At 43.9% G+C, this 20,851-nt stretch overlaps 1 protein-coding gene across 2 annotated transcripts; it reads left to right on the top strand.

Annotated features, from left to right (window-relative positions):
- The first annotated feature begins 501 nt into the window (after positions 1 to 501).
- LOC135367053 (probable chitinase 10) lies at positions 502 to 11,926 on the top strand. 2 transcript variants are annotated; one of them, XM_064600139.1, is made up of 13 exons: positions 502 to 640; positions 856 to 975; positions 3,019 to 3,113; positions 3,200 to 3,211; positions 3,303 to 3,347; positions 5,294 to 5,320; positions 7,405 to 7,581; positions 7,725 to 7,924; positions 8,905 to 9,002; positions 9,081 to 9,174; positions 9,281 to 9,481; positions 10,488 to 10,610; positions 11,562 to 11,926. In XM_064600139.1, exons 1-13 carry the CDS (start codon positions 612 to 614, stop codon positions 11,784 to 11,786), a joined length of 1,446 nt encoding a protein of 481 aa, XP_064456209.1. In that variant the 5' UTR covers positions 502 to 611; the 3' UTR covers positions 11,787 to 11,926. The 2 variants fall into 2 exon arrangements, with proteins under 2 accessions (XP_064456209.1, XP_064456208.1); XM_064600138.1 differs by having other exon boundaries at positions 3,197 to 3,211.
- Positions 11,927 to 20,851: the final 8,925 nt, after the last annotated feature.

The following is a 20,851-nucleotide window of genomic DNA, read 5'->3' as shown; positions in this document are numbered from 1 at the left end:
TTGGATTGGAAAGAAAATTTGGACTGGACAGACAATCAAAAGAGACGTTTAGTAATACTTGTGTTCCGCTCTAGTAGCAAGTGGTCACCTAGATTTGGAGGAAACACCTCACACTTTACGCCCAGTTTTTCTTCTTCGTCCTTCCTCATGCCTCCTTACCTTGGTCCACCAAGAGAGATTAGTCAGGCTTAGACGTAACTATGCTTGCTCACGCTAATTACGATCGATGAGGATGTCGAGCATGTGTTATTAATGAAACGGACAGTTGAAGCTGAATTTCGTCGATTTTTGCGCATTTCACCGTCACAGTAAAGCACTTTCAGAAAATCAAATTTCCAGTATTTTCTAGAATTAGGGCTATCAATTTTTCTTCCAGCAAATAAATTCCATCGGCGTTCCAACCGTTCACAATGTACATAATAATATTTGTCCACAATAAACGCTAACGAAAAACGAAAAGAAGAAAAACATTAGCCAATTACACTTGCACGAGCGCATCGTTGCAGTTCGCCGTGGCTAGCCTAGGCTCGCAAAACGTAACGTCCCCCACGGCACCATTATTATTATTATTAACGTTATTCCATGCGAAGGAGTGTTCTGTCCCTTGAACCATGACTTCGTTTACCAAGGCGCACCACAGGTGGGTATGATTGGACGCGTTCAGCAGGAAAAAAACTGTCTGCAATGGTACACAACAACGTTTTTAAAACGCTAATTTATCGTGATGTTTAATGGGGCTGCTGCATATGGTGTAATTTGCGCAGCAGCATTTTTAGTATTTTTCCAGTAGCAATTTTCCCCGCTATTGTGCCGTAATTGTCGCACTGTGCCCGTGCTTTCATGTTACTCGCGTAGGGTGTCAACGAGGGATATGAAAAGGAGACAGCTGCGTGACACACGCGATGAGGCAGCTACATTGCCCTTCACAGCAGTTGTAAGTCCCGCCTCATCTGCTGTAGAGCGCCACTCGAAAGCGTAAGTATATATTACCGCCATTCCGGAATAACAATTCTGAGTCGTATTCAGTCATGTGTCCTACTGAGGTAGGCACGGCCAATTACACAGATACGCCACAGAATAAGCGATTGTGTGGAAAGCACGAAAAAAAGAAAACGTGCGCTCCACTGCCATTTCGAGCATCGCCAGGTCTTTCCACGCGAACATTTCTCGTTCTCTAAATGAAGCGACGCGTAACACATTCAAACAACACCGATGATGTCGCATGAGATCGTTGCACAGACGATGTTGTTTCAGTCTGTTACGCGTCGCTTCATTTAGAGATACGTACCAACCTGCCCGGTGACTGGTACAGTTTGTCGTTCGCTCCTTGACGTCGGACGATATTCGACGCTGTGCAAAGTGGCAGTGTTTCTTTTTTTTTTCTTCAAAGATTTTACGCGCAATGGAGTAAAGCGCATATGTTAATGCAAGAATGTGGATGCAGAAAGTGCTTAGTAAGTAGTAAACGCTCCAGTGTACGACATCAAGGTCTTTAAAAAGGGTGAAGCTGCATTGCCGTTGGAAGGGGTCTATAACTTTTGCTGCGTTAATTGAATTTTGCCTTGTTATAATTTTATTTATTATTAGTGCAAAACTTTTCAACCAAGCTGTTCGCCTTCTAGAACAGCATCATAAAAAAAAAAATTCTAAGCTTTTCAAAGCACAGTCCTACAAGCCCAAGTCCAAGTGTCCAAGTGTTTCAAGTCCTACAAAGCTGCTGGTGCACATTTTCAATCCCCATGGGTGCATATTGATGGAAGTATTGGTAAGGTAATTGTAGTAGATTTATACGTAAGGAGTGTCAGCCTATAGTGTGGCGACATGCTGCTTATACAGCATGTCACCATTATCATAACCCACAACATCCGAAGCCGTAGAAACATATACATGCCGCACGAATGCTATAGACTCTAGACATGGACGTAAGAAAAAATATAGCGCGATACGCTATGCATTAGTAGTAAGGACGTATTGGCAAGGACTCGAGACATTTAAAATGGAATGTCTAGATGAATAATCTGAAATGTGAAATGTTTTCGAGCACAGTGCGCCAGACATCAAATTACTTTTGTGACAAAATCCTAACCTCTACGAACGTAAGGTTTAGGGATGCTACGTTCACGAATTTTGTTTTTCATTCCGTGTTAGCGCCGCGAAGCAACTGTGGCTATAAGCGCCGTACAGATGTGGACAGGTGGAGAGAGGACAGTAGGAAGGAGTGTATGTTCCACTCTTAAAAATGAGTTTCACCCCATAGCGTGCTCCTAGCCAATCATAATCTCGAATGATATCGTTATCTGTCCGGATTTGTTGAAAACGGGAGGCGTACGCCTTTTTTTGTGACACTTATGCTGTTCATAATTGTCACAAAAAAGGCGTACGCCCCCCGTTTTCAGCGAATCAGGTCAGATAACGATACCATTCGAGATAATGGTTGGCTAGGAGCGTGCTGTGCGGTGAAGTTCGTTTTTAAGAGTGTAGTATGCGTCCTGGGCCGACTTCAGGGGGAACTGGGCCGACATTCGTCTGGAAAGTCTTCGAGAAAACCCAGGGAAACCTTCAGACAGCACAGCCGGTGTTACAGGGTTCGAACCCCCTACCGCCTCCCGGTCTTCAGCGAGACCTTGGCTACTACCAACGTCCACCATGCCACTGATGCTCACGACTTCTGGACTTGTCCAAACTCTACAGTACTATAGATCAATCACTCTGTTCACAGACTGGTTGATCGAGCGCAAGAAATGCTTGCTCAGACTGCCCGACGTCCGTTCCTTACAGCGTGTTTCCAGAAAGTTTAATTCATCGTTAACGCAAGCTCTCAAAGCTTTAAATGCGGAATAATCCGCAATCCACGAGACGACCGTTGTTTCTGGTAAAGTTTTGCCGCCTTATTAAGTTCTCCACTAGTTGTTGGCCGAAGCACCGAAGACACAATAACGAAAAGTCGCGTTTCCATTGAGCGCGTGTTCACATTTGTTTAATAATTTCTTCCAGTAATGATGCATCCTTCTATTTCAGTAACTGCTGCAAGAGCGTTTCCTGCATAATCTCCCTTTGCGTGGGTACTGTCCTGACAGGCCTTCTCCTTACTGTGTACTACTACTTGTCCTCAGGTGATGATGCTGCGTGATGCTAGCAACCTATATACTTACTGCATAATCATGCCATTCATATATATTACAAATTACTAATCCAGCAGCACGTGAAGAATGTAAGACATTTACCGTCGTACGTGTGCTAAAGAACACGATCAATGTAAAGTAACGTGTAGTATCTGAAATATATAGCAATGTCTGTTACAGCTCGACTGGTTAAAGGAAATCCCGAGCCATTACACGCCACAAGCAGTACGTATTGTTTTGATACACCCGTTTTGCGTTTATAATAAGCGGATTAAAAGCCTCGTAAGCAGTTGTCGTTGAGCGATCGACGCGGTTTTAATGTCATAATACACGGTACAGCCAAGCATCTCCTACCACTTGCAATAACTTTTTACTTGTGTGTATTTTGTTCGCAAAGGACCACGGAGTTTGACGTTGGAAAGAACACGAAGCGTCGTCTTGCCTGTTCTGTTACGCCAAATATTTCGTATAACATTCGCTCATTTTGTGGCAAATTTTATTTTTAACCTGGCATAATCGTATAGTATGCCAGTATAATATGGCAATCGTAAACGTATGAGTTAATTTTTTTCATAAACTTTCCCTGCACTTGGCTATAGTCTAATAGTGATGCTGCCGTAGAAATTATTTCAGCTTCTCTGTAAGTCCTTTCTTTCCAGTCAGAGTGCACGTGGCAGACCTGACACAATGTTCAATACAAACTGTCCTCCCTGCTCCTTCCTTCAGGACCGCAATGCGTTCATTTCATAAGCCACGCTTCTTCCAAAACAACATGCTCGGAATTATGCATACTTCTGAGCACAATAGCGGGCGCTCAAATCAGATTCCTGTTCCCATAAACTGTCCGCGCACGTATTTTTCTCCTCCTTCGATGTAGTTTGTCGTACCGGCTTGTAGAGCGCATCGATCAATATAGGGTTTTATCAGCCGCACGTGCTTATAATGCAATCAGGTGTCCGGGGGTTCCTCCCAAAAAAGCTGATGTGCAATTGTGCATGCAGTGATATTTGGTGTTTTGGTGCTTTGTGGCACAAGAGCGACTAACGCCAAGCATGCAGTGATATACAGGGTGTTTCAAAAAACGTGTCATTCGGACTTTATAAAAAAAAACGGGGCGAGGGAAAAATACGGGGTAAACGGCACTTGTGTGGCAACTGAATTTGCCATCTTGCAAAAATATTTTCATTCGATTTTAATTAAAATAAATTGAATTTCAACAAAGTCAACCTAACGTTTTTTTTTTTGTTTTTTTTACAGAATTAGAGGGCCCGTAGCGAACTTAGTCATATCCACCAAGAAATCCGCTCGATATTGCAAATGGAACTGCCAAAAAAAAGTCCCGAATTTGAGGCTTCAAAGTTTCGGGTATTCAACGGCGCACCAAATCAGACGCAAAGATTCGTGGGGAGGAGTACATGCTCCTGCTCCCATGGAAGATAGAAGGTCGGAAAAAAAAAACAGACCGGGAAAAAAGAGGCGGAATCATTTTTGTTTGCCGCTTATCAACGTATGGTGGAATGTCACACGCCTTGCTATCGGCGCGTCTTGTGCTGCATGCCGGTCCGGCGATAAACTGTTCTATAGCTTCATGGGGGCAGGAGCATGTCCTGCCCTGCGCGCATCTTCGCGACTGATTTGGTGCGCCGTTGAATACCCGAAACTCTGAAGCCTCAATTTCGGGACTTTTTTGGGGCAGTTCTATTTGCAATATCGAGCGAATTTCTTGGTGGATCTGACTAAGTCCGCTACGGGCTCTCTAATTCTGTAAAAAAAAAAAAAAACAAGAAAAAAAAACGTTAGGTTGATTTGGGAAATTTTGAAGTTCAATTAAAGAAATTCAATTTCCTTTAATTAAAATCAAATGAAAATATACTTGAAAGATGGCAAACTCAGTTGCCACACAAATGCCGTTTACCCCGTATTTTTCCGTCGCCCCGTTTTTTTATAAAGTCCGAATGACACGTTTTTTGAAACACCCTGTATACGCTATAACAGACGCCACGAAAGTGGTGGGCGTCGTCGCGCATGGTTAGCTTACATGTTGTATCCCTCTAAGAGGCCTATGAATCTGGACATGGAAGCGAGCTGTTCTTTCGTATATGTTTTGTTTGATGCTTCCTCAAGCTCAGGGTCCGTGCGTTGAGACTAATCTGAACTGAATTCCACTTCAGGTAGCACCGAACACGCCAGCAAGAGAGGTAAGCCTATCTGTTTTAAGTAATTGGCTGGCTAATTCCTATGCCGCTCAGTTGTCTCGCGACGTCAACCCACGAATTATCCTTATTATTACCCTATGAAACGCAGGACTGAGTAAAATATGGTCTTAATTTGGGCTAAAAATATAATATGGTACGTACCCTTGCAGGGTTCGCACCCCGGAATTCGGCTGGGTAAAGAGTGAGCCGCATCAGTCCCTCGGGTCGAATCTTCCAAAGAATAATACCTGGAAGATTGATAACTAATCGATCAACAAGTCACGAGCCAGAACGATATCACTGAGAATGCCAATTGGGTCAGCGCGCATTCCCAAGCAGCAAAATGCACTGAAAGTCGAGTGCAATAGGGGTGGATGGTACGTCTCTTATCAACGTTCTTTAGTTTCACGAGTCTGTTCAAGGCCCATCCATCCTACCCGTCCATCCCTGTTGCACTCGACTTTCGGTACACTGTGCTGCTTGGGTTGTGTGTTCTGTTTTGATTAGCGTATACTAGTAACATCGATACTGATAAGGCACATCAGCATCATCACTCAGATTTAGCACAGTGTGATAGGGAGCTTTAGTAGATACGAAGTGCTCCACAAAAAAGACCACACCAAGTAAGTGGAGAAGTAGCGTACTTTGAATAAATAAATAAATGTGATAAAGAAAGGTCTACGACGTGACGTCAGCCACCTCAAAGAAATAAGGCGATTTGCTTGTGATGTTTTTTTGAACCGTCCTGAGGAATTTCAGCTCAAAATGCACTGTCGTTTCTGTCTGTTTACTCTTCGCGCCAATTTTGTTGTAACAATGCCAGCCTTCAGTTGCATTTGGCCGTCAGGTACTGGAGCGCCCTCTAGGTAACAGGCGGAGAACTAGCACGTGCGTCGCTCGAACTTCGGTTCCTTCTTGATGTTTTGAACGTCTTGTTTGTACCCACGTGTATAAAGTGATCCACAGGAACAAGACTGCCCTGCCGAAAATCTAAAAGTCACTGAAAACCTCCAGAATCATCAACTGAACTGAGCCTGAGCTTGGGCCACGATGTGGCTTGGGAGAACATGTGGGACACAAGACAACAGCAAACTGAATCACCCACAATGTCCACAATATCAGAAATCAGGAGCAATATTTCTTTTCTTTTGTTCCGAAAGCAAGACATGTTGCTCCCATTATCACACCTTAGGTTGCGTTAGGTTTAGTTTTCGAGCATCGTACGCTATCGCCTTTGCGTACGTAAGGGATTCGCTCCGAGATCGAACGGTGTCGGCGCGCTGCGGAGAAACGATGAACTACCGTATTGTGGATAGCTTCCTCGTGTCGTCTGCTTTTACACGTTTATTCCGCGTTCAGTGCAGTAGGTGGAACATTGGGGAACCCAGCAGATTCGTACTATCGCGTCATAAGTGATCTTCCGGTGTATATGCACTAGAATTACGGGAAAGAACCATCAACTCCGAACATCTGCCGGCGTGTTATCCACACCAGAAAGGGGACAGTGTTGCCCCCTATAGGTCGATTTTGCAGCGAATAGCGTCTGTGGTTCCGCGCGCGCGCAAAACTAAAAGAGACCTTCGCGCGTAACGCAGAACCACCACGCTATCTCTTACGTACCCAAAGGCGACAGCGGTACGATGCATTAAAACTCTCTCATGTGTAGCGTTACCGAGATGATGCACTGGCGGGAAGGTAAGGTTGCCATCTTGTGAAAAAGAAAGACCGACGAGTGGAAAGCGAACAGCAGGAGGGACAGAACAAGGGGCCTTATCCCTGTTGCTCTTTTTCTAGTTAGCTGTTTATACGTGTTTGACCCCAGTGTGATGTTTAGTTACTCTTATTCATTCTTGTAGAACACTATCTGCTGAGGTCGCTGTTGACTGTTGTTGCGCTGACGAAGCTTGATAAGTGTTACAGAGGACTCTACCACGCGTAATTCATTGGAGTGAATCTTCTCTCTGGATGTCGCACAACGCCTAGCACCACAAGAAAGGCTGTACATGGGGGGTAGGATCGGCTCGCCGTTGTTGGCCAAGTGGACGTTGTCACGACAGCTGTACATGACACGCTGTTGTCAAACGCAGGTAGCAAATCACGAGCTATCCTGGCTTGCTACTACGATCCTGGATCAGCTGGACGAATCAGTTGGACGTATGATCTCAACTCTGACTTCAAGCATAATGACTGCACCCACATTATGTACCAAGGCATCGTCTTTGAAGAAGACCGCGTGATTGCTGAAGACGAAGCATTCGCACGAAGTATGTTTCACTGTGTGTGAGGGTATATAGATTCGTGGATTCGCAGAACTTTCCTGGGATTCGGGGAATTCTGGATTCGTCCCAACTCTATTGATAGTATTGAGCCAGATCATCCGGTACATTTTTCTGTTCGTCTTGCGCAGCGGGCATTCCCCGGTTCGTGGCTCTCAAGCGACCGGGACTAACTGTGATGGCGTCTTTGCGCTTAGCAAACCTCTCCAGTATCTCCAACCGCACCTTTGTTCCCGCTGTGACTTCTTGGGTCCTCGAGAACGGTTTTGAAGGGCTGGACGTCGATATCGCGTGGGATGAGGACGCATCTCGATATAATTATTTGGTAGACGTAAGTCCGTCTTGAGAGTGGTCGTGTTTGTTAGCGCTGTGCGAATATTCGAAATTTCGAAATTTGGGATATGAAACGAGTATCTGACGCTATTCGAATGCTATTCGTAACTTTTCAGTATTCGAAATTTTCGAATATTTTTCGAATAGTACTGAAGCGCGCTATTGCTGTCGCCATTCTGAAACTGGGCTTCGCCTCATTACACCCAACAGTTAGATGAAGCCCACTTTACGTTACCGTCATTGTTCTTTTGGTGTGCGGCTCCATTCTGCAAGTCGGCTTCACCTCATTACACTGCAGTGTTAGGTGAAGCCCGCTTTACACTGTTTAAAATCTTTACAATATAAAGTCTACAACTTCTGCGACCTCATAGTCAACACTGTACACTGGGCACTGCATGTTCCAGTAAATGTACTCCAAAGTTTCACAGTTGTGTTTAGTAACAGATGGGAAAATGTGCAGTTTCTTTAAAAAAAAAAGGTACAGGAAATTCACAATGTAAACATAGAACTGAGGATATCCGCACAAAGCAGGCTGCATGGAACATGTTGACTAACACTCAATGCAGTTCAATGCTGTTTACCATACACAACACGGAGGGACCCTTCTCTCACGATATGTTATGCTGGGTGAAAAAGCTAGCAGAACATCATCGAAGGAGCACAACACCACAAAATATTTCACCAAGAGTTATTCGAAATTATTCCAATTAGGCCTTTTCTTAATTATTCAAATTCGGTTCGCCGTCTGAAGAATTATTCGTGTTCCATTCGCAGTGCAAGTGAAATATATATAAACTATTCGCAATGGAAATTTTGCCATTCGCACAGCTCTAGTGTTTATAGGAAAACTTCGCCCTGTCATTGAAGTGAGCGACATTATAACGAACGATTGCCGTCATACCCACCAGTCATTCCGTTCGTAAATAATGTTCCTCGTTCCTATGGTTTAGCGAAAAGAACACAATGTTCCTTGCACAGGTGCTGGACAAACCTGTGCGCGACCGTCAACTTATACTGAGTGTCAATGTCTACTCCACTAGCACATTTAATGAAGTCAACATTACCGCCCTCTACGTGTGAGTTTCTCGTGATATCATTGCGAAATTTCATTTGTCCTTTCTCAACCGCAGTATATGATGATTACTTCTTCGCAGAAATTCCGACTTCCTGGTTCTCAACACATACAATCTCACGTTCAACCAAATGATAACGGCTGCTCCTGCGCCACTATATGGGAAAATTTCTTGGGTGTGTATAATGTACAGCGATAATGATTCACAATTTTAAACTGGCTACACCTACAGAAGCCAAAATGCGAGCCCTTTAGTAAATCACTTCGCTATATACGTTTCAGAACTCCACAATAGAAGCTGTTTACAAGCAAACTAAGAGCTTGGCCAGACTTATTCCCACAATATCTTTCATGTCCCGACAATTTGAGCTCGACGACGAGTTCACCCCTGCTTCGCGGCAGCCCCATGATGGTATGCGAGCCAGTTACTTCGGGCCTCCAGGTATCTACACTAACACTAAGGGACTACTCGCTTACTACGAGGTAAGAATAGGCCTCTCCCTGTTTACGAACAAATGACGTCAGATGGTACAACAGCGCAGCGAACTTGGTAGGCTGGAACTACTATATCACAAAATCAAACAAGTCACAAGAAAGTCACGTTTAAATGTGGTCCATGACTTAAAAACTCGAGACTAGGGGACAAAAAAAAACGACAAACACAGACTTGTCTGTGTTAGTCGTTTTTTGTCCCCTAGTCTCGGGTTTTTAAGTTATGGATCTATACCACCAGCTCGCTTGCTACCTCTCTATGCTCTCGTTTAAATGTGGCTTCTCATATTCTAAGACTTCTATGTAATTCCTTACATATTATTAGTTGTATGAGGCCTTGTTCTGCTCCATTCTACCGGTAGTCGTTTCTAAAGATGGCAACCGGGCTCTCCCATCTTCTGGAGCTTGAAGGGCACGAGTTTCTGTCGGAGTGCACGTTGTCTCTATACAAAGACAAAGCAAGAGCGAACTAAGTCGTAATAACAAACAACATTCCGCACAGAATTACGACATGAACTTTGAGCTCTTGGGGTGAAGCCTTTTCTTTCCGCGGTGGACTGGGAGCGCAAATGAAGACACGAGAGCGACTACACAAATACAATACAAACTAATACAAAGAAGCCACCTGTGACCTTCGTGAAGGAATATGGCTTTGTGAAACGGCGGTGTTCTCCACCGGCGCTGTTTCGGTTTCGATATGTCTACAAACGTCATCATTACGTCACGGTGACGTTTCTTCGGTAGTGGTTTATTAAGAATGCATGGCAGATAATACGGTATTTGCGAGGTAACCATGTATCTATACTACTCCGACCTTGCTTAACCATTAGCAGATCGCAAAAAAGATCGCTCTGAAATGTCATGCTGTCCCTTGATTCTTTTTGGCCCTGTGTTTAACCCTTTGATCAGCCGACCTCGTGCATGCCAGTTGAAAGTTTCCGTATCATATAATCTTTTTCGATCGGTTCGAAGCGGTTATTGCTGGTTCCATTCGCAGGTGTGCAGCATCACCACGGATCCAGGTTGGGTACGCGCATGGCAAAACATCAGCTTCTGTTTCATGTTTGCAAAGGACAACCAAGTCGTGATTATCGAGGATGAGACCAGCATATCCTGTAAGGTATGGGGTGACTGCGGTACCGAAGTCGAATATCTGGCCGCTCTTGCAACACCACGCAGATAGAGAAGGCCTGCCTCACTCGTCGACGTGACGTAACAATTGAGTCACCCAATCAGGGTCGTGTTTTCAGCGGCTGTAGCCAGTCACGAACGTGCTTTCAGCGGTCGTAGCCATGGAAACGAACCACCGTCGCCTGCGAGTAGTGATTGAACGTCGTTTTAAAGTTTTTTTCATTTAGTAGGCGGGGATCCCTGGCTTTCTGGAAACCTTGTTGCACTTTTTGTGTGTAGATTCGGTTCTACAGGTTCCAAGTTAGCTGCAATCACTTGCGAGTTCTTAAATTCGCAGAACGACGAATGGCGGTGGCAGACGAAATCTGTCTTTATATGTCCACGTAGCGAAGGAGGGAGAGAAGGCAATAAGCAAGCCTTCTGTGTCTAGGGGGCGTTAGAAGTGACATATTTCTGTTTCCGTTGCTCTTCCTTGATTCAGCAATTGTATGACGAAATATATTTCGTTCATCTTTTGTCTTCTCATGTTCGATGTTTTTCAAGCATGAATGTTCACCAGCTTGCCGCAGTTTTGAAGCCTGTACTGAAATATATATTGAATTCACAAATGATTGGTTATCGTGTATAGTTATGCTTTGTACCCGATTATGTTTAGTGTATCTGTGTAAAGGGTATTCACCACGGCCTGTCCCCCTGTAGCCCATGTTGGTTGTAGTTAATGGGATTATTAACCACCAGGCAATCTTGCAGTTAGCAAGTTTACATACAGCGTACGCCCTCGCACATCCTTATCGCATCGGAGCTATCAAAGCACGTGCTCTTTCGGTTTTTACGAACTAATCGTATAAGAGATATGCCGGATATAGTCTTGCACATGTATATCAAAAAGATAGACATGTTCGTTGTGTTCAGTGTTGACTCGTATCTCTTTCCTTCGCAGGTTGCATATCTGATGCAGCATTATCTAGCAGGTGTGGCAATAAAGCACGCAGACTTGGACGCCTTCAAGGAGAAGTGCAACAAGGTCAACCCACTGTTCCAGACAGTCTTGCAGAACGTTCGCCAGTACAAAGTGCCCACCTCGGCTTCCATCACATGGCGCTCGCCAGACCTTACCACAAAATTTGAGTTAAAACCAGATGGAACGGTGGAATGTTACACCTAAACTACATATGCTCTCCATAAAGGCAAAGATCTAGTAAACTAACTTTATTGTGGCATGTGGCCTCACGCAGCATGCGGTGGTTATGTGTTTAAAATATGCGTGATAGGCGTGATATGTTCGGTGTCGGAACAGAAAAATAAAGGTCATCAGCACCGAAGACGTTTGCCTCTCTCACTTCAGAAACACACTCTTAAAAATGAACTTCACCGCATAGCAAGCTCCTAGCCAACCATCATCTCGAATGATATCGTTATATGCCCTGATCTGTTGAAAACGGGAGGCGTGCGCCTTTTTTGTGACACTTATGAACAGCATAAGTTGTATGGTTGGCTAGGAGCGTGCTATGCGGTGATGTTCACTTCTAAGAGTGCAGTACTGAAGGAGAAACACGTACAGTCTACATTAACTACATAAATCCCAACAGAATATCTCGCAAGACTGATAGTCTCTGACTATAAATAGATAATTTATACCTCGAGAGTTGTGATATAGAAAGATTCTTACCGAGAGATGCTATTGGGTCTTGTTACTGAAAGCAGCCATTGGAGACTTGGACAATTGCAGCTTGGTCCTGTCCAAAGTTCCGATGGACGCAGAATCAGTCTTTCTTCATGATGTCACACACATGTGCAAAGATGAGCAACCTAAACATAATCAAACAGATGTTAGAAAGCAGATGCAGAAAGTGCCGCGCACTTACCAACATTCAGGAGAACCTCGAAGCAGCGAACGAGCATAGCCGAATGCTGGATTTGCACACACGAAGCACAGCAAATAAACATGGAAATGTGCCGGCCAACCAAAGAAATTTAAGGATACGCAAAAAGGTAATTGCAGCTATTGTCTGAAGAAGGTACTGTACACTTACCAGCGTCCGAGAGCAACCTATAAATTAATGCTACTCAACACTTGATTAGCACCATGATAATCGACAAATGCACACAGGAAGCAGGGTAACAAATGCATGTGAAAAAGTGCCAGCCAGCCAGAGCAATCTAACTATAAGTACACACCATAATTGAAAGTTGCACCACACACTTACCAGCGTCTGAGAGAAACCTATAAATTAATGCTACTCAACACTTGATTAGCACCATGATAATCGACAAATGCACACAGGAAGCAAGGTAACAAATGCATGTGAAAAAGTGCCAGCCAGCCAGAGCAATCTAACTATAAGTACACCATAATTGAAAGTTGCACCACACACTTACCAGCGTCTGAGAGCAACCTATAAATTAATGCTACTCAGCACTTGATTAGCACCATGATAACCGACAAATGCACACAGGAAGCAAGGTAACAAATGCATGTGAAAAAGTGCCAGCCAGCCAGAGCAATCTAACTATAAGTATACACCATAATTGAAAGTTGCACCACACACTTACCAGCGTCCGAGAGCAACCTATAAATTAATGCTACTCAACACTTGATTAGCACCATGATAATCGACAAATGCACACAGGAAGCAAGGTAACAAATGTATGTGAAAAAGTGCCAACCAGCCAGAGCAATCTAACTATAAGTACACACCATAATTGAAAGTTGCACCACACACTTACCAACGACCGAGAGCAACTTGCGAGTTAATGCTACTCAGCACTTGATTAGCACACATGATAATCAACAAATGCACAGAAGAAGCGCAGTAACAAATGCATGTGAAAAAGAATGCAATCTAACGATAAATACCATAATTGAAAGTGGCACCACACACTTACCAACGTCCGAGAGCAACCTGCGAGTTAATGTTGCTCAGCACTTGATTAGCACACATGATAACCAACAAATGCACAGAGGAAGCACAGTAACAAATGCATGTGAAAAAGAGCCAGCCAGCCACAGCAATCTAACGGTAAGTTCACACATAACTGAAAGTGGCTAAAGAATGTACCGCACACTTACCAACGCCCGAGAGCAACCTGTGAATTAATGCTCGTGAACGCTCGATTAGCACACGTGATAATTAATAACCAACATATGCACAAAGCACAGTAACAAACGCACGTGAAAAGTGCCAGACAGCAAGAGCAACCTAACGATAAAATACATAGATAATTGAAAGTGACTGAAGAAGGTATCTCACACTTACCAACGTCCGGGAGCAACCTGCGAATTAATCCTGATGAATGCTCGATTAGCACACATGATAACCAATAGATGCACACAAGAAGCACGCAAATGCATGTGAAAAAGTGCCAGCCAGCCAGCCAGAGTAATCTAACAATAAGGAGACAGATAATTGAAAATGGATTAAGGAAGTTCCGCACACTTACCAATTAACATTCGAGAGTAACCTGCGAGTTAATGCTGCACAACACTTGATTAACGCACATAACAAACAACAAATGCACACAGGAAGCACAGTAACAAATACAAGTGAAAAAGAGCCAGCCAGCCAGAGCGAAACATATAATTGAAAGTGGCTAAAGAATGTACTGCACACTTACCAACATCTGAGAGCAACCTGCGAGTTAATGTTGCTGAACACCCGATTAGCACACATGATCAGAGATTTTCCCAGCACCCCCCCCCCCACACACACACACAGTCTTAACACACAAAAAAAAACTTGCAACCCCCCCCCCCCCCAAAAAAAAAAATACCGATCAGAAACGCCAAAAACGCCACAAAATCAGCAGATATGCGGGCGTTACACCCCCACTACGAGATGCTACGAGATGCACTACCAGCACCCTGAGATGAAAACCCTGGGAATATCCCTGCACATGAACCGACAAATGCACACACGAAGCAAAATAACAAATACAACGGAAGCCAGTCACCCCCAAAGCAATGTCGGTGAAATGAACAAACAATAAAAGCAGGATGTGCAAAGAATAAAATTAATAAATTAACAGCAAGAGAAAGGTTTTCAAAACTAGGATCTTCTCAGTAATTTGACCGAATCCTTCAGATCCTTGTTATCGCCACGCAGCGCCTGTAACTCTTCTGTGGAACGGCGCAGAGCCGAAGCAGACTTTGAGCTTGCGGCACAACGACAGAGACTCATGGAAGGTGAGTGGTGTGCTGGGCCGACTTCATCAAGAACTGCTCCGCCGGCCTGTCTGCGAGGACAGAGAGTTGCAGATTATTTCGGAAGTTTGCAGTTAACTGCAAGAAAGGTGCGTCTACATCGAGGGCAACAAGGTGTTTTACAATGACATAAAAATTGCATAATATAAAAACCCCGAGACTAGGGAACACGAAGGGACAGACACAACACGAATGCATCATCTTCACCAGCTCGCTTGCTTCCTAGCCATTTTTTCATAAAACTTGGCCTTGGAACGGAAGCTTCTGCGCCACAAGAAAAATTAAGAGAGGAAGCCGCGGTTTTAAAAACACCGGCTCAATTGCAAATAACTCGGAAATGATTTTTAAGAAAACTTTCGCGGTTTCGCTGTCTGACATTTTTTGATAAAATCTACTAATGAACTCCCCGAGCCCTTGTGCTCCGAAACGGGTGGGATCTGATTTTTCCCAAATTTTCTTTCGAAAAAGTAAACCAAAGGAGAGCGAAAACGTTATAGCTAGACGTTGTAGCTAGTCGTAGATTCGAAAATCCAAGTGTGACTGTACAACACTGGAATACGACTCATAATTGAGTCGGTACGCAAACCATATGCTGATCTTCCAACATGCTTGCTGGAATGTGTGCGTGGCCTGTTGCGATTTTGACAAAAACCTCATTTTAACTGGATAACACCAGAAGACGTTTGACAACTTCGAGAAGCCTAAGAAACTCAGCATGCTGCTCATTCACTGACAGGATACAGTTTTAGATAGAACTCTGAATTTGTAACTGCTATATGGTTCATCTCGCTAAGCCTAAATCCAGACAGTCGAGCTTTTTTACACGCAAAACTGAAGAGACCTACATAATATTGAGCGTAGTATGTAAGAATCTGGTTTGCCTATAAATAATAATACAAGAATACAAGAAATAAATACCTGAAACAGCAATAAAACCATGTGAAACTCATGTGTCACGACCGGTGCGCACACGGAAAGAAAACTTGTCATCTGCAACCAAACGAAAGTGTCGTCTGCGTTGGACCGCTCTCTTTCTAGCCTGTCGTCTGCGACGGTATCCGCTGTATTTCAGCCCGGTAACATCAGAAATGTCTTACAGACAGACAGTTCACCACAGATGTCACGAACTTAGAACAAAATCGAATGCATGCTTACTTGAGGCCAATAAAATTTGATACACTGATTCATGAAGATGTTGCTTTTTATATATTCGATCGCCCAGCCTTTCTTTCTTTCTTTTTTTTTTCAGAGAATGCACGAGTTCAATGCACAGCAGTTGTCCTGATTTAATAATGAGCCGCAGGTGAGATGGCGTAAAAAAACAGAAAAGCCCACGCTCAGGCTTTAACTCTGGTGCTCTTCTCTAGTCGCATCACAAAAATTACACGAACACACAGATACCATAAAACCGACAGCTTGTGACCAAACATTGCTTTTGCCGCCACACCTACGACGTGGTCAGTGGTAGCGGCCGTCGCCTTTCACCGATGGAGAACGAAACGTGCGCCTCCGTTTTCTCCTGCTTCAGGTTTTGAGCACCGGTCGCGCAAGTCGCCAGCCAAAGCAGGTTAGATCCAGGCCAATCCAGGCTAAGCCAAGCCAATAATCCCTTTGATGGCGGCTTGAGGGCTTGTGTTATAGGGAGGCGCTAGATCCTGAGGGGTATCATTCGTTGTGTTCGTACGCCTCGGCGGCGGTGGCTATGAATGTAGTGCCCTGGTCAGCGCATGAAGACATCAATTGTTCTCAGTCGTCGATTTCGCGCTGTCGTAGGTGGACGTGTGTGTGTTGTGCACCTTGTTTCATGCTAATTACCACATGGAGGTAAGTAATTTTAGTTCCTTGATGTTTGTACTCCCGAATTTTTAGTGAAACATTCGCGCCCTGTTTCAGCTGTGGTGAAATCCGTTAAATCAGTTCAATTTCGGAAGATTTACAGGCAACAATGCCGAATGATACTCCGATCAAATTTGGATAATCAAAAAACGTATATCTGTTCTCATATAGTCTTCGATAGCTTATAAATAGCCTCAGTGAGTGATTTAACGTGTGATACAGTTAGAATTTAGGGCTCAAACGCTTACAGCGAAGCAGCAGTTACGAATGATACCCCTCAGGTTTTAAGCGCCGACCAAATAACAACAGCCGAACGACGTTTTCCTGTTCTCGTGCAAGTTTCTATAGCTTATACAAGCCTCAGTGAGTGATTTAACGTGTGATACAGTTAGAATTTAGCGCTCAAAACCCTGCAGTCAAGCAGCAGTTACGAATGATACCCCTCAGGTTTTAAGCTCCGAACAAGTTGCAACAACCGAACGACGTTTTCCAGTTCTCGTGCAGCTTTCGATAGCTTATAAAAGCCTCAGTGAGTGATTTAACGTGTGATACAGTTAGAATTTAGCGCTCAAAACCCTGCAGTCAAGCAGCAGTTACGAATGATACCCCTCAGGTTTTAAGCTCCGATCAAGTTGCAACAAGCGAACGACGTTTTCCAGTTCCCGTGCAGCTTTCGATAGCTTATAAAAGCCTCAGTGAGTGATTTAACGTGTGATACAGTTAGAATTTTGGGCCTCGAAACCCTGCGGTCAAGCAGCAGTTACGAATGATACCCCTCAGGTTTTAAGCTTTGATACAGTATCAACAACAGAACACAGCTTTCCTGTCCTCATATAGCCTTCGATAGCTTATAAAAGCCACAGTGAGTGATGTAGCATGTGATACAGTCAGAATTTAAGGCTGAGAGATCCGCAATCAAGCAGCGGTGTCGAGTGATACCGCTCAGGTTTTAAGCTCCGACCTGATTTGAACAACCAAACAACGTTTTCCGGTCCTCATATGGCCTTTGATAGCTTAGAAATGCCACAGTGAGTGATCCGATGGTTTTCTTTTCAAAAATTGTAGAGGATTTTATAAATGACACTGCCAAAATTTAAGGCTTGCAAATGATGATTACGGAGAGTAAAATGCTATCCAGCATGTTAAAAGCTGCAAACTTGAAACTTTTTGTTGCCTAAATACATTTCACCCTGTTGTTTCCAGGTGGAACCCCTGTAGCTGACCACAAAGGCCAGGACTGTCAGATGCCATACATGAATTGGGTATGGGATAGGGAGAGAAGTATTGGGATTCTATTGGAGAATTTGCATACCCCTGCTTATGCTAGTCCTCACTAGGCCAACCAAAGCAGGCACACAATTGTTCGCGTGCTGAGCTGACAGATTTGTAACTGACACTGTTTACTTATAATTCTCAGTAATTTTACACTGTTCACAATTATGTTTTACTTTCAGTTCAAGGTCTTCAAACAGAGCTGACCCAGCAGAAGGCCTGTGGTGGCATACTGTAATCAAGTGCGCCACTCCCACGGGATTATTGCATTGGCCTTTTGCATTCATGCCTGAATGCTGTCCAGGGCATCTCACAGGCACCAGCTGCGTGACGATGCCCCACCCCACGGATTGTCTTATGCCAACAGCGTGCTCCCGTATGGAACTATGGACACTAGAAGATGGACTGTGGACATGCTAAGGAATTCTTCAGTAGCTTCATGGTGCACGGGAGAAGAAACAGCAGACCTGGACGAAGTAATCAAACGGCCCTTATCAGGGCCACCATATGTCTGCCACAATGGCTAGCGTTCTGCTGATAGAACAAACCCTGATGGTGATAGAAGATCACTGAACTAACCATAACTCAAGCACGATGGCTACAACAGTGCTGTAGAAAGCAATCATTGCAGTTGCAAATTCTATACATTTTGTTAAGCACTATATTTTTGATGACAGTAATATTTAGAGTTGAAGGAGTCATGTTCTGCCACTTTTTGGATGGTCAAAGTATGCATCACAGAACATATTGCTAAGGTGAACATTATGTGGAACGGACTATAACTCCTGTTATTCATTCGCACAGAAAATATGAAGCAGAAAATGTCGAGGCTGTTGCGAGAGACCTGTACTATGTCTGTTCAATGTCTTTTGCAAAAGCTATCACCGTTTCTCGACAAAAGTGACGTGGAGAATGTACTGGATGCCTCCATTTTTCCCCTTTCTCTCCGTACTATAAAGGTAGTTCTTTTTGTGTAGTCCAATAATACGAGAATTTGAAAAAAGGTCTTCGGGTGTACTTGACATAATTGTATGCCAGTCTATGTCATTGAACCCCCCTGGCACTGAGGACAAAACTTTACGAGACAGTATATTTGGGTCCGAAGAACGCCATTGGAGCCACAGGGCATATTGACTTTAGACCACATCATGGAGGGCCACAAGGAAAAGAAACGACTGTAGTTACCATAAAACTTTGGTATATCATACATAACATTGTACACAAAAACAGGACCGACATAGTTATTGTGGAGTCGGATAGTGGATAACACAAAAAATTTACGGGCTTACTAGGCTAACGCCAATAAATGGGCGGCCTTTCAAATAGAGTGCTGAAAGTATGAAAAACTATTCGACCTTCACAAAGGTTTAGGAGAATGTTCAGGAGCACTCCAAATTATCTATTTACTTACTGTATTGCTGCCTTAGCTCACAGTTGGAAAAATAAGTATGGAAAATCAAAGAGAAAGAGCTAGCTGGCATATTCACGGTGGGTTATGGCTTCGGGTTTGCTATGTTGTGTTTAATGAGAAGTGCAGAGATTTGGGCCAGTTGGTACATAACTGCAAAAGGGAATAAGAGCATACAGACTGGACAATGGAGAGACAGAGCTGCTTACAACTAAACTATAATGATAGGAAACCCGATGCAGGTGCATTGGTATCCCACCATGTCAAAACAACGAATACAGTGCTAGACAAATGTTAGAGAACACGTTCCGACGCATTCCTTTCTTAGAGTGGCAGTGAATGGGACCGTACAGACTTGGACATGTGCGTATGGGTAGCCAAGTCACCTGTATGCAAGTCCATACGATACCATTTGCTGCCAGCTTGTCACTCGGAGGGAGGAGTGCGCCAGAGTATGTTCCATAAACTTTTGTCCAGCACTTCACTATAAAACTGATTAAAAATGTAGAGTGGGTTAGTTGGTATGACATCTTAGACTATGGAGCTATGGCAGACAAGGACAACACACCACTCCACAATCAACTGGTTTATTTCTGGAAAAACAGAAAAGGAAGGTTGAACGTTGGGATTGGGGGTTTTGAGACGACCTGATTAAAAAGGAACTTTACACCTAGTGGTGATCTTTTCCTGCTGTCCTTGTCTGCCATAGCTCCGTAGTGAAGAAGTCTGTACAAGCATGTCAGACAAGACCCTCAAAATGACATTTTTAGGCATGTGCTAACAAAACCACCGTAGTGATAAGGGGTGACATAACTGAAAAAAATTCCTATGATTTGAATAAAAATTCAAGTTCCTTATCCATCAGAAAAATAGAATCCTCAGTAGTACAACTGGAAGAACCACTTATTTAAGCCACTTCGACTACCTCACTTTCGAACTGACAGTTTGCTTTTCGTTTTGGCTGAGTTCTTTCAAAAGCCGGCTTTTAATGTCACTGTTTGATTTGATTTGATTAGGATGGACAGCAGATCGACTCAATCCTCGCATTAGCTACGGTGTGCTAGTGTACCATACCGCACGCGAATACCAGGTTGCCGTCTCCGTAATTTTGTGAGGTTCGAGAGCATGCTCGAACTGCTCGAGAACTGCTCGCATGCAGTGTATTCTACCTAACATGGACAGCGCAGCAGCAGTACGGCGGGCCAGGCTGAAAACAATGCCTGAAAATCTGTTCTCCTAATTCGTCTTTAAATTTTTCGAGGGGGTAGCTTCGTTCTCTTTGGCGGCCAAGAGGCCGCGTGTCTGAGATCCCTGTAGATAGGGCAATCGCTTTCGAAACTAAACAACAAGGATCAGAAACGTAACGCTGTCCTATATCTGCGCAGAAGCACCATAGCTCATGTACAAAGCAGGTTGGTTGGTTGGTTGGTTGGTGGTTGGTAAAACAACAAGAGGAGGTTGAATTCGCGCAAGCGAATTCTGCTACCCCCCAAAAAAGGTCTTCCAAAGACAT

Source organism: Ornithodoros turicata, chromosome 8 (assembly GCF_037126465.1).
Source record: "Ornithodoros turicata isolate Travis chromosome 8, ASM3712646v1, whole genome shotgun sequence".
NCBI lineage: Eukaryota > Metazoa > Arthropoda > Arachnida > Ixodida > Argasidae > Ornithodoros > Ornithodoros turicata.
The sequence above is the reverse complement of the archived record's forward strand: the minus strand, read 5'-3'. Positions and strand labels throughout refer to the sequence as shown.

Excerpts from the sequence above, each read along its gene's own strand:
- LOC135367053 (XM_064600138.1), top strand. The coding sequence starts at position 612 with ATGACTTCGTTTACCAAGGCGCACCACAG. Across the intron at positions 9,003-9,080 it reads AACATTACCGCCCTCTACGT|AAATTCCGACTTCCTGGTTC; the intron begins GTGAGTTTCTCG and ends ACTTCTTCGCAG. Across the intron at positions 9,482-10,487 it reads GACTACTCGCTTACTACGAG|GTGTGCAGCATCACCACGGA; the intron begins GTAAGAATAGGC and ends TTCCATTCGCAG.